The sequence below is a fragment of the Cadophora gregata genome (assembly GCF_030347475.1).
Source record: "Cadophora gregata isolate MNR1 chromosome Unknown scaffold_5, whole genome shotgun sequence".
Classification (NCBI taxonomy): Eukaryota; Fungi; Ascomycota; class Leotiomycetes; order Helotiales; family Ploettnerulaceae; genus Cadophora; species Cadophora gregata.
The window spans coordinates 1,400,372-1,412,843 of record NW_026695928.1 but is presented as its reverse complement, the minus strand read 5'-3'; the positions used below and the strand labels follow the sequence as shown (position 1 = coordinate 1,412,843).

General features: G+C 48.9%; 4 protein-coding genes across 4 annotated transcripts; 3 read left to right on the top strand and 1 right to left on the bottom strand.

Moving 5' to 3' along the window:
* Window positions 1–1,178: 1,178 nt before the first annotated feature.
* Window positions 1,179–3,681, top strand: ONS95_011233 (uncharacterized protein; the record flags this gene model as incomplete). Its single annotated transcript, XM_058504835.1, has 2 exons — window positions 1,179–2,026; window positions 2,080–3,681. The coding sequence occupies exons 1-2, from the start codon at window positions 1,643–1,645 to the stop codon at window positions 3,679–3,681; spliced, it is 1,986 nt and encodes a 661-aa protein (XP_058359391.1). The 5' UTR covers window positions 1,179–1,642.
* Window positions 3,682–5,814: 2,133 nt separating this feature from the next.
* On the top strand, window positions 5,815–6,700 carry ONS95_011232 (uncharacterized protein; the record flags this gene model as incomplete). The annotated part of the gene is made up of 2 exons (XM_058504834.1): window positions 5,815–5,939; window positions 6,019–6,700. 2 exons carry the CDS (start codon window positions 5,815–5,817, stop codon window positions 6,698–6,700), a joined length of 807 nt encoding a protein of 268 aa, XP_058359390.1.
* Window positions 6,701–7,135: 435 nt separating this feature from the next.
* On the bottom strand, window positions 7,136–10,172 carry DBP10 (ATP-dependent RNA helicase dbp10; the record flags this gene model as incomplete). Its single annotated transcript, XM_058504833.1, has 2 exons — window positions 9,719–10,172; window positions 7,136–9,669 (listed from the first exon to the last, which is right to left on the bottom strand). The coding sequence occupies exons 1-2, from the start codon at window positions 9,990–9,992 to the stop codon at window positions 7,136–7,138; spliced, it is 2,808 nt and encodes a 935-aa protein (XP_058359389.1). The 5' UTR covers window positions 9,993–10,172.
* A 395-nt stretch (window positions 10,173–10,567) lies between these two features.
* ONS95_011230 (uncharacterized protein) lies at window positions 10,568–12,099 on the top strand (the record flags this gene model as incomplete). The annotated part of the gene is made up of 2 exons (XM_058504832.1): window positions 10,568–10,699; window positions 10,747–12,099. The coding sequence occupies 2 exons, from the start codon at window positions 10,568–10,570 to the stop codon at window positions 12,097–12,099; spliced, it is 1,485 nt and encodes a 494-aa protein (XP_058359388.1).
* Between the last annotated feature and the right edge of the window lie 373 nt (window positions 12,100–12,472).

The following is a 12,472-nucleotide window of genomic DNA, read 5'->3' as shown; positions in this document are numbered from 1 at the left end:
CCAAGACTTGAATCTTTTGACCGCTCCGTGAGGAGCATCCTGCCCAGTGAGCGTATTGCTGAAAGTGCATGCAATGCTCAATGTATTGAGTCTGTCTGCAAGGGTATATCACCTGTCCTCGTCAATAGTTGTGGGCCAATACTTCTCCTGCAAGGCTTGAAATGAGGTTGACTCTCCCACTCATAATCATTCCAAGAGCAAGCCCCGCATGTATGCCAACGCCATCAATGCACCAAACATGGTCTCCTGCAGCTTCATCACATTCTCCGGATTTCCTGTTCGTTCATGTACTTCTCCAATCCGCTGTCCAGGTGCTCCCACCACTCAAAAAGCAAGGAGTTGCAGATAAGCTTGAACCATGGAGTGAATTTCAAGGTGGGGTCCTCGAACATCTTTTTCAATCCGTCCGCAGTAACATAATTCGTATCTTGGACTTCGTTCAAGTTGGGTTTGAGATCGACATTGGCTTTGATGAAGAGGATATAATCAACTAGTGGTTGTAGCTATTAGTATCTGAGGTGCCTGGGCCTCTCTACTCTGAATGGATATCCCCCTACTCACTCTCGTGCTCGCCCCATTTGCCATCACTAGGCGCCTTGTAGTGGATTCTTGTCAAGAACTTGAATTCTTCGAAGGGAACTTGTGCAGCGGGAATACCGAGTTCGTGGTCCAATTTGCGGATGGCGGCCCTCTTTACACCTGCGACAGCCTCTTCCAGTTCGACACCTCCTTCTCCTGGGATTCCAAGCGGATGCGAGCAGCAGGTATTTGTCCACATATCTGGGAAGGTAATCTTCTCGGTCGCGCGCTGCTGAAGGAGCAGCTCATTGTCGGAATTGAACAGGAAGACAGAGAATGCGCGGTGAAGAAGTCCCTTTTCGATATTGGTCATAAGATGGCCTAAACTCATTAGTCTCAGTAACATGACTGTTCTATTACCAACTCACAGATCTTCTTGCTGAAGTTTCCAATAGGCTTGTCATTTTCGTCGAGAACAATGCACACCTCGTCCATCAATCTAATCTGCTCTGCATCATGGCCATCCAACTCTGCGGAGCTTGTATCGATGTCGGGGAACAGACGCAGAATGCTCTGGGCCGTAATGGGCTCAGCCTGAGTGATTGTAGTAGTTGCAGACATTGTGAAGAGGGGGCTCCAGGTCTTATGTGTGGGAAGAAATGCCGCAAGGGGACAAAAATACCTCGCGCTTGGACAAAGCAGACGCGACCAGCGAGCTGCCCCTATTTTAGCGGGGTTGCTCAAGGTACGGGAAGAGTGGCTCTAGCAATTCCTGTACCCCTCCTGCCCTCCTGATACTCCCTCATGCAGGAACTCACCAAGTGTCCTTCAGCATGACCATGTAAAGGCCCGTCAGAGGATTCATCCAGGAAATGTTCTTCTCCAGCAGCTATACGAGCAGTCACAACATAGTACATACACATGGGTGCTCCATGTGAGACCCGAGCAGTCGTGCAGAGCGGCGTTTGAAGGGGTTGTGCGATAAGCGCACGGTCTATTCACCTTATCGGCACCCCGCCGATAAACATTTTGGGTGCTGGCAGCACAAAAAGTTTTGGCAGAATTCGAGGTTCGAGAACCAACTTTCTCCCACCATTAACGATATACGTCTGAACCTGTCAAGATGGGCAAATCAAAGCCCAGAAACCGTACAAAGAGCCGCGCGAACCCAACAGCCAAACCCATCGCAGATCCAGAACTCGCTGCCATTCGTGACCAGCGCATTCTTCCCGTCCTCAAAGACTTGCAGAGCCCAGATCTGAAAGCTCGGTCGGCGGCAGCGCGTGCTATTACAAACCTTGTGGAGGATCAGAAGTCTAGGAAGCTGTTGTTGAGGGAACAGATTGTGCGAATATTATTTGAACAAACCCTGACAGACTCGAATTTGGAAACAAGAACAGATGGTTGGGGAATTCTACGAAACTTGACCGTCGAGGAGGAACCAGACTTCTGCATACACTTGTATAGACAAGATGTGTTGACTGCCATTGATGGAGTTATGAAGACGGTATGCTGCATGGCTAGTCCTTTGTGTAATGTCTCGAACGCTGACAGTTACAGATCGTCCAGACTATTGAGTCTCCAGACGTCCCATTTGCAAAACTCCCTGCTGCTCAGCAAGAAATCCTTTGGAACCTTACAAGCTCAATCATCACTCTTGTTACTTCTCTCTCTGAAGCCCAAGAAGAAATTGCTGAGGCCATTTCGAAGAATTCTACCATCATCACTTTCCTCTTCGGTTTACTTGTCTTCTCTACACCCAGCCATGTCCAGAACGAGGTCCTTGCATGTTTGACAGTACTGACGGAAGATAACCATTTACTTGATCAACAAGTGGTGGAAGGAGACTGGTTGAAGAGGCTTCTCCAGATCAAAGACGCTGAGGCCATTGATTCGATTGCTGCATGCGGGGTCCTCCATAATGTATTCGTTACCATGAAGTGGTTCGACCACAATACGCCGGTTGAAGGAGCGTCAGATGCAACGTTGATCCCAACATTGGTTAAATATATGGCCCATTCTCACCCTGAGAACAACGGTACAAACGGCCACGCCCCGTCATCCAGCCCTGACCAGGTTCTTCAGCTGGCTTTAGAAATCACCGCATCAATTGCCACAAGCCTTCAAGAAGCTTTGGAGCACGGAAGCAAAAATGAAGCAGAGTTCGAGGGCTTTGATGAATCTGTCAATGGCGAGATCGAGGACTTAGATATTAAGGACATCGATGAAGAAGAGGAATTTAAGGACGAGGGGTCTGGAGATGAGATGAATCAGGATGAGATCGATGCCGAAATGGAGATGGTCCTAGGCGATGATTCTAATGAGGAAGACAAGCCCAGCGAGGAGGCAACCCTTGGTCTTCTGGTACGACTTGTGGCCCCGCAGCTGCTATCTTTGGTGCGCCAAATACAAGTTGCAAACAGTCCTCTCCAGGAGCACGCACTGTCTGCTTTGAACAACATTGCTTGGACTATCTCGACTATAGATTTCTCAACAGGCCATCTGAAAAGTCTTCAAAAATCTTGGACCGCTGTCGCTCAAAATATCTGGAATGAAATCATTGGTCCTGTACTGGCTTCGAATACCGCTGACATTGAGCTCGCTTCATCGATCACCAGTCTTGCATGGGCTGTTGCTCGCAGTGTGAAAGGCGCGATCAAACTCAAGTCAGAAGAGCAGAGAAAGTTTATGGCCCTCTACCAAGCATCGAAGAGCTTGGATGGCGCTTCAAGTGGACAGTCAAAGGCAGAAGACGACACCGACGCATTCCAGGGACTAGGTGTAAAGTGTATTGGTGTTCTTGGAAGTCTCGCCATGGATCCTGCGCCTGTTGAACTCAATCGTGAAATCGGTATATTCCTCCTCACCACCTTGTCTGCTCTACCAGATGTTCCAGCTGCCGATACCGTCGAAGCTCTGAACCAGCTTTTCGACATTTACGCTGACAAGTCTTATGCATTCGACGAAACCGTCTTCTGGGGTGATAACTTCTCCAAGCATCTCGAGGATATTCAGCCCCAGGCGAAGAAGCTCGCAAAGTCAATCGACAAGCGAAAGTTTGGCGAGTTGCGCTCTAGAGCAGACGAAGCAATCCTCAATCTTGGCCGATTCCTGGTCTACAAGAGAAAGGAGCGAAAGGAGAAGAGAGAAAATCTTGACTGAACATCAACCGAGCATTGAGTACCGTTTCTGGATAGGAAAGGCATTTGTTGGAGTAAGGAATGGGCAAAAATGATACCAAATCTGGAGGCATCTGCAATCGAGGAGCATAACCATGGTTAAGATGTCGGCCAATTGATGCTTTGTCGACTTTTGCAAAATACAATTAAGCATAAACTCACTGAAATGGTGCCTTGCAAGCTTACTCAGAAGATGAACAACGATTCAGGGGTTGGAACAGTCACCGGAGCGGTCTTGCTATGATGTGAGGCTGCGCCACCACCACCAAAAAAAGCCTTCTCCGTGGACAGGACATACTTTAAACCGAATGTAAGTCTCGAAATCGTCCTAGCGTTGCCACTTCATTTCGGGACAGTCCAGTGTCTCGTACCCACCGAGTCGTCCATTCTGCTTTATGAAGACTGTGGCCGCCAAGGTTCTCACTCATGAAAGTCAGCTCTTCAATTCTTTATGCTCTATCCTCTTCAACTGAGCTGCCCAAATTGTCCTGCACCATATATACCTCATGACTTTTTCCGACAATACAGAACTATCTCAATTCGTCCGGCGTGTATGGAAAGCTCTGTTTTTTGCTCTTGCATTTGTGTTTTCTCTATCATCCGAAGCCTTGTCATATCAATTATTTGAACCCGAATCATCATGGCATCAATTGCAGCCCCAAATTTCTGATCATTTGCGCGTACTTGTCAACTGTATCTGATTGAAGAAACCAACGTACAATCCCGTAACTGGGCTGCTCTCGTCTGCCGCCACCTAAGTCATTCCCCGTGGTAGCTCGGGGACGGTGAGCAGAAGTTTGCTCTGTGGTCCGGATTTTCTATGCTTTTATTTGATTCTGTCAGTACTGCACTTCGTCTCTTTCATCCCTCGCGTGCATTTCAATTCCAAACTTTAAATGGGATTGATCCGTTTGGCTCACGATCACCATGCGAAACCTTTGTCTACTCTTCCTTGTTGCGATCAGCTAGTGCTGGCTGTACCTTTCAAGTGCTGAAAGCTAGAGCGACTCTGCTCAATGATGGAAGGTGCTAAAATATGATTCATCTTCAGCTAGCGACGTGGGATCAGGAAGGAAATATGCATATCCCCGGTGTCGCCAGAAAAAAAAAATGGCAGAAATGTCGTAATTATGGTGCCGGCCGCCGCAAAACACACATTAATGCAAATGCAGGGCCCTTTAAGACGAGTGAAAACTGATCTGTTTTAAAAACGAGCCTCCAACAGCGGCGCCGAAAATCTTGGGACTTCACTCGCTGCCGTTAGGCTGCAAGGCGCATCTAACGTGCTCAGAAAGGTCACACTCGAGGCTGTGTTTGTTCTCACAGAAATGCTCGCATTTATGCTTCGCACTACGCGGCAATTTTCAACTTAATTCCAACTGGCAGAAGCAACGTTATAGTTTAACGAAACATGTTCAATTCGTGGAATGGCACAGTCTGGCAAGAAATGTGACTGGATGTGGTTATCCGCCTTATGGGGGCCGAGATCCCCATCACGATATCGACTTTCTCGCACCGGATCGTCCCGAATCCCATCGTCGACTCGGCTCAGCCACTGTACTCATCGAACTTCTAGCAGCTACAGCCTTATAGTTGACACTAACAGCAGTACTCTTGATATCTGACCTTACCGAAATCCCTGTCAACCACAACTTTTCCAGCTCAACATTGCCTCGCATATCTCGAAATGGGCAGCAGTGGCGACTAATTCCTTCACTTTTAACACTGCAATTATATTTCTCTTTGTCAGATAATTGCCTTGCAATATGGCGCATCAGGGACCGGGGTCGGGATCGAGCGGCTTCTCACCCGGTGCCCTTGTGTGGCCTTGTTGAGCTGGATACCGGGCGCCACTGAAGGCAAACGGCTCTTCCCTCTCGGTGAAGCAATTCGCATCCAGTATTAAGCACAGCATGTATCTTGCTGTGTCAGGCAATCGCCGGTACCTTTCGTACTCAGACAGGGTGTGGATCCAGTGAGCTACTACGAGCGAATGATGGCCATGGTATATAGTCTTGCTTTTAGCCTCTCACTTCCTCACCATGCTCAAACGATGGCATGTATCATCAACTAGGTATTGGATTCTGTTGACCAGTTAGTTAAACTTTGTTCCCGGATGCGTCTCAGGAGCGGAACCACATTAGGCCAAACAGAAGCGAGTACCAGTGAGGCCGGAGGGGAAACCATGCAAGACGATAACTATTCTACTCAAGCAGTGTGGGGATCTCCACTACCAACAAGGTTAGTTTGTGAATGGCTTTTACCATGAAGCTACCAAATATCACCAGAAATCACGCTTTCTAACTTCTGTCACCATCAGCAACTCGCCTCTCAATCGCTGGTCATCACCAAGTCCTCCCTCGGGTGAAGCAGGCCCATCGAACCCCCCTTTGGCGAGTCCTCATCCTGGTCAGCATGCTTACCCAGCAGTACCCCATCCTGGGACAGATTCTCTTCTATACGATTCATGGCGAGATGACTCTGCTGACGATTTCAACTACGAAGAGCAGCCGCACAAGTCTCAGTCGCCTCACATGCACAGTCGAAGTCAATCTGACCCTTACGGTACCTCAAATCCCGACTATCAGCCACCCCCAACTGTCCCTACGCCACCAAACGACTATGGATTTCCCGCTGCCAATGACGGACATGAATATCAACATCATCAACATGCCAAGCCACTACACACATCCAATTCGATTCACCGGTATACCCGAGACCAAGAAGCCTGGAGTCCTGCTGCGCAAATCTCAGCCGAACAGCGCAAAGAATTGCTAGCCGAGGATATACCGGACTTGAAGAGGGAGCGAGAGTATGATGACAAAATGGAAGAAGAACTGGCAAAATTGACAGAGGACGAAAAGAGACGGAAGAGGGCCAGAAGGGAGAAGAGAAGAGAATCATCTCCCAAGAACCGCCATGGCCAGCGACGTGATCGAGATTTCGGTCAAGATCGAAGGGGTGGTGGACAGGGAAGCTGGCATGAGGTCCAGTCTTCTTGACTTACTAAGCTATGCTTGCTTTAATTCCTTGAAGTCTTTGAGAGTTTGGGAGCATTGTTTGATGAAAAGGTCACTTGTGTACTACTGGTTATACCCTGGCGTTAGGGCTGTAAGGGCATACGGTAGGCTGGATCGTATGTAGGGCGTTCGATTGGATTTGACTTGTAATGCGCCGTCTTGCAGATGCAAATATGGAGGGGACCACAAGACTCTATTTGGCCGGGCGATTTGCTATTTTGACATTTTCAAGGCCGCTCCTTGCGCTCGCCCCGTTTGAATGCATTGCATAGTTGAACCTGTGCTTCCTGGGTCTACCCGAGGGGCCTAGAATTTCTTTCGGTCATTTCAAAATTTGTACCAATGCAGTAACATTGCCAGGGCTAGGGGTATCTGAATGCAAGACTACTGTCAAATCACAGACCTCCCTAACAATATCTACCTCTTACTCCTCTTCGCCGGTCTAGCATTCTTCGCCCTCTTCTGCTCTTGCAGTTGTCTTTCCTTATGGATATCGCCCACACTCTTGATCTCCTGCTTGCCAGACCCATCCTTCCATTTACCAATCCTCTTCTCCTTAGCCTCTTCCACCCTCTTCTTTCTGACATGGAAATCGTCACGGTATCTATCGGCATCCTTTGGTGCTTTCTCCTGCTTATGCTTGTATCTCGTGCCAAAGCCTCTCCCAACACCACCTGTGACACCAGCACCCTCTCGCTCCGCCTCGCCCGTCCTCGGCAGTCGATCAACCTTATGCGCCTTACGCCATCTATCAAACCGCCCGCTCTGGAAACTGGCTGCGATTTTCTGTCCGCTCTCACCGCGGATCATCTTCTTTCCTTTCGAACCATCTTCGTCATTGGCTCGTGCCACATATTTACTGTTCTTTTTGTCCCATCGCATGCCCTTCGCTCGCGCAGGCTCGGCAAAACTCTTGGCGCCATCGTCGTTGGTCAGATCCATCGTCACGCCTCTTGCGGCCTCCACGAAATTTGAGTTCTGAGATGCGGTATTGTAAGAGCCAGAATGCACGCCATAGCCGCGCTCTTCGGCTACATTGAGGTTCTTCGGTGTGTACGACATGAAATTCTCAGAATCTTTGTAAGAGAGGCTACGGCCTTTGCCTTTTTGGGAGGATTTCGAGAAAGTTAGTTCGAGGTCTGCGGAGGATGCTTCTGACATGTTGTCGTTATTGCCACCCGTCACGGTGACGTCCATCTCGTCATCATCATCGTCATCAGCTGCTTCAAGCTCGACTTCATTTTCTTCATCGTCGAAGGGAGATGCGTCCATATCGATGTCGGCAGTGGCAATGGCTGCTTCAGCTTTTACAGCTGCTTTCTCGTCTTCCTCTTTTTGCCTTCTTGGAATGATCTTCTCTCTTCGGGCTCGCATCATCTCGGCAGCTTCGCCGTGACCGGCCTTTCCTCTTGTTCCAATCTCGAAGACGGTTTCTTGTGGGCGGAAACCGCTGATACGTGCAAGCATGTCGATTCGGGCCTGTTCAGTCGAGGTTGTTGCATCGTTAAACAGAGGGTGTAATTGCATCCATCCTTTCGATGCCACTACCTCCTTGGCTCTATTTGCGCTTTCGCTGGAGGCTGAATTTCTAGTCCTGATGTACAGCTTCTCTCCCTTCGCGGCAACACCTCGAAGAGCGCTTAGATCATCATCATCCCCTAGCAGTTTCGTGATCCATTCCGAGTTTGCCTCGAGCTTGTCTCGGAACAGCGCACCAACAATAACATCCTCTGCATAATTTGGCGAGTCCCCACTTTCTCTTCCCAGTAGTAATCTCTTGCCGAGAAAGAGCTGTAGATCTAACAAATATGGTGCATCTGTATCTCTGACAAGACTGTAACTCCAACCACGTTTTCCGGCTCTTGCTGTACGACCAACCCGATGGACAAAGATCTTTGGTTGTGGAGGGAAATCGTAGTTGATCACATTGGCAAGAACTGGAATATCGATACCTCTGGCAGCGACATCCGTAACCACTAAGATATTAGATTTCCCTGTGCGGAAATTTTCAACTTGCTCGTTTCGTGCTGCCTGATCCAGGGATCCGTAAGCGTGTGAGACTGCAAATCCGGAGAGGCGGAGAAGTGACGCAATGTAATCGACATGATGTTTAGTAGCTGCAAATATGATTGTTGAGTGCTCAGTTGGCTTTTGTCTAGGATTGGGTCCACCGGATTCTCTTTTGCGCTTCTTGCTGTTTCCATCTGCAGCCGCTTTGACAGCAGCCTCGGGTAGGCCGGTAGGCATCTTTATTAGATCATTCAAGATGTGAAGTAAAGCTCCTTCTTTCTCTGCACTCTTGACGCTGAAAAATGCGCTTTCGAGGTCAGGCGATACCTTGCTTTCGGCATCCAGACGGACAAGACTAGGCTCCTGTAGACCAGCCCTGGCAAACTCCACCAACGACTTTGGAAGCGTTGCGGAGAAAAGAAGTGTCTGCCTCGAGGTTGGCAAAGCCACCAGAATCTCGGCAAGTTGGGCAGCAAAACCCATCTCGAAAAGGCGATCTGCTTCGTCAAATACCACGTACTTGACGGATGAGAGATCTAGAGACATCTCAACCTTCAAATGCAGGAAACGACCTGGCGTTGCAATTACAATGTCAGGGTTTCCTGCCATGAAACCGAACTGCTCTTCCAGACTGTCTCCACCAACAAGGAGAACGCACTTTAAATCCGTCCCACGTCCAAACTCCTTTACAACCTTCAATGTTTGTAGCGCCAATTCTCGAGATGGTGACAGAATTAATGCCCTCGCTCCTACTCGGGCACTGTGCGACTTTAATCGCTCAATCATCGGAATGACGAAAGCGGCAGTCTTTCCAGAACCAGTTCTTGCCATACCCACGACATCTTGGTGATCGAGAACCAGGGGAATAGTCTTTCGCTGAATCGGAGTAGGCACTGAGAATCCTTTTCGACTAATTGCCTTCAACAGATGTGAATTGAGACCTGTACAAAATTAGAGAGGTTTTCTAGGTGAAAGATGAAGCTGTTTTACCCATTGCCTGAAATCCACCACCTTTCTTGACACTTCTTCCTTTTACATTGGATGCCTTTCGATTTGAAGCAGCCTGCTTAGCCGCAATAAAAGCTTCATCTCCTTCTCCATCGCTCTCCAAATCCAAAATCCCACCAGCATCGAGAACTCCTAAATCTTTGCTGCTTGGGAGCACAAAGTCTTCATCGTCGCCGTTGACATCGTCTTGGAACAGAGATTTGGTGATATCGAACTCATTTTCTGACGCCGCAGGGGAAGACGCACGGTGAGGCATCTTGTTGAAAGCTGATTGCTTCAGTTCGTGGCGGGCAAGTCAAGCCGTTATCGTGCTTTCCTGGAAGCATTTTTTCCCATAACATTTCCCCCACCAGCGGCCGCTAGCAGCAGTCGAAGTTTCAGCCACACCAGCGGAAATGTGGCTGACGAGGCTGACAGGCTGACAGGCTGACTTGACGTGGGCTTGGTGGACTTGACTCGGCCGAAGTCTTCTTTCACAATTTTCCTCCTCTACAGGCAAGATTATTAATTACCTACCAACTAATACTGAAACTGAAACATGAATCAGAGGAGGCAGTCGTTATTGCCCGCTTTGTGCTCCTGATGGCTTGATGATGTTTGTTCCAGTTCTGGGCCTCGAGCCGAGATTCGGGGATTACGGGACCCGTAAATCCCCAGTCTACGTTCTGGCATTGGCACTTGATCATCAACAGTCTATCGGTGAGCCTAAGGCTCTGGAGAAGTGGGGGTTGGGTCTGGAATAAAGCTTCTCGGTATCCCACCTCGAAACCTGCTCGATGCGACGATTATATCCAGTTTATCCCCGCTTTGATTTCTGAAGTATCTTGCACAATGCTTACAGCAGATGGCTTCAGTACTTTTGTTTACGGCACCAGAGTTGGGAATGCTGGGCCACCACCTTTCTTGAAAGTTCGTTCCTCAAAGGCCTTCATTACATGTACTGTTGCAATTGCTGTCTTCACTGTAAGCTCTACATCTGATGTCGTCATCTGATATCGCTTACCAAGTAGGATATCTTCCTCTATTCGGTTGTTGTACCTGTTTTGCCGTTTGCTCTGACCGTCAGAGCTGGTGTTAAGGAAGAGGATGTCCAACGTTGGACTTCCATATTTTTGAGTGTGTACGGTGCAGCTCTTGCAGTTGGAAGCCCCCTGTTCGGCTGGTTTGCTGACAGGTCAACTTCCCGCCGCGTGCCACTGTTGCTGGGTCTATTGGCTCTTGGAGGTTCAACGGCAATGCTTTGTGCAGGGTCTTCACTAGCTGTTCTTATCACAGGAAGGCTTCTACAAGGGCTTTCGGCAAGCGTTGTCTGGACGGTCGGTCTGGCACTTTTATCAGATACTGTTCCGAAAGAAGACATTGGTCAGGCCATGGGTTATATGGCGGCTGCGACTAGTTTAGGCTCCCTTACTGGTCCTCTTCTTGGTGGTGTAGTATATGCTCATTCCGGATACTATTCTGTATTCGCAATTGGCTTTGCCATAATTGGTCTAGATATCCTTCTGCGTCTCTTTATGATCGAGAAAAGTGCCGCTCAACAGTGGTTGCCCAGGATCCCATCGAACGGCGAGGAGATGTCCCCTCAGCATACTGTGGGAATGGAGATACAGTCTGCACCAGCTCTGGATGAATATTCTACATCGGAAAAGGCAGCACCCGGAAGGACAGCAACGAGAACTCTACCAATGGCGACTAAGCATCTTCCCCCTCTCCTCGCTTTACTTCTGGTCCCACGGCTGTTGGTGGCGTTGTTCGGGTGCTTTGTCTACTCGACCTTTCTTGCTTCATTCGACTCTGTACTTCCTCTTTACGTCAATGATGTCTTTGATTGGAACTCTACTGGCGCGGGTTTGATTTTCATCTGTTTGGTTGTCCCACACATGGCCTCTCCTCTTGTTGGTGGCTTCTCCGATAAATATGGCTCCAGGTTCATCACAACAGCAGGCCTACTGGGCTCTGCTCCGTGCTGGGTGCTCATGCGTTTCGTGACGTACAATTCAATTGGTCAAAAGGTGCTTCTCTGTGCTCTCCTCGTGCTCATCGGAGCTTTCTTGACTCTTGTCATGGCACCTCTCATGGCCGAAATCGATCACGCAGTGGCACTTGAGGAGAAGAAAAAGCCTGGCAGCATGGGAAAGAAGGGAGCTGCAGCCCAAGGATTTGGGCTCTTCAATTTTGCTTTTGCTGTGGGCACACTGATCGGTCCCTTGTGGGCTGGATTCACAGTGGAAAATGCAGGCTGGGGTACAATGGGTTGGTCCATGGCGATACTGAGTGGCGTTTGTGCTATCACGACATTCATTTGGACTGGAGGCAGAATCATGCTCAAAGACAAGCCACGGAATGAGAGTGTGGTAGTCTGAACTGGCATATTCGACTGCCGAGATGCGGTATTGGAAGGGGCGATCAACATGTCGTGGAGTAACAGAACCGCTATTCTTATGGGCATGAATCAAACCCCCATGTTAGCAACAAGAACATCCTTCTTCCGCTCTGTGTCATGCCTGTTCATTAGCAATGAATCACTTGCAGGTGGAACAAGCACGTCTACCTAAGTCGTTACCTACGTCCCTTACCTTGGGTAGATCAAAGGCACGTGGTCTAAGGCAACCATCTGCTGCGCCGCAACCCTGGTCGGGTCCTTATATGTCGCAGCTTTCGCTTCAACAAGATTCAACAATGCTATCAAAGTCATCTTTGAAACCCCCCTCCCCCCCTCAAAAAAAGCTCTTAGTA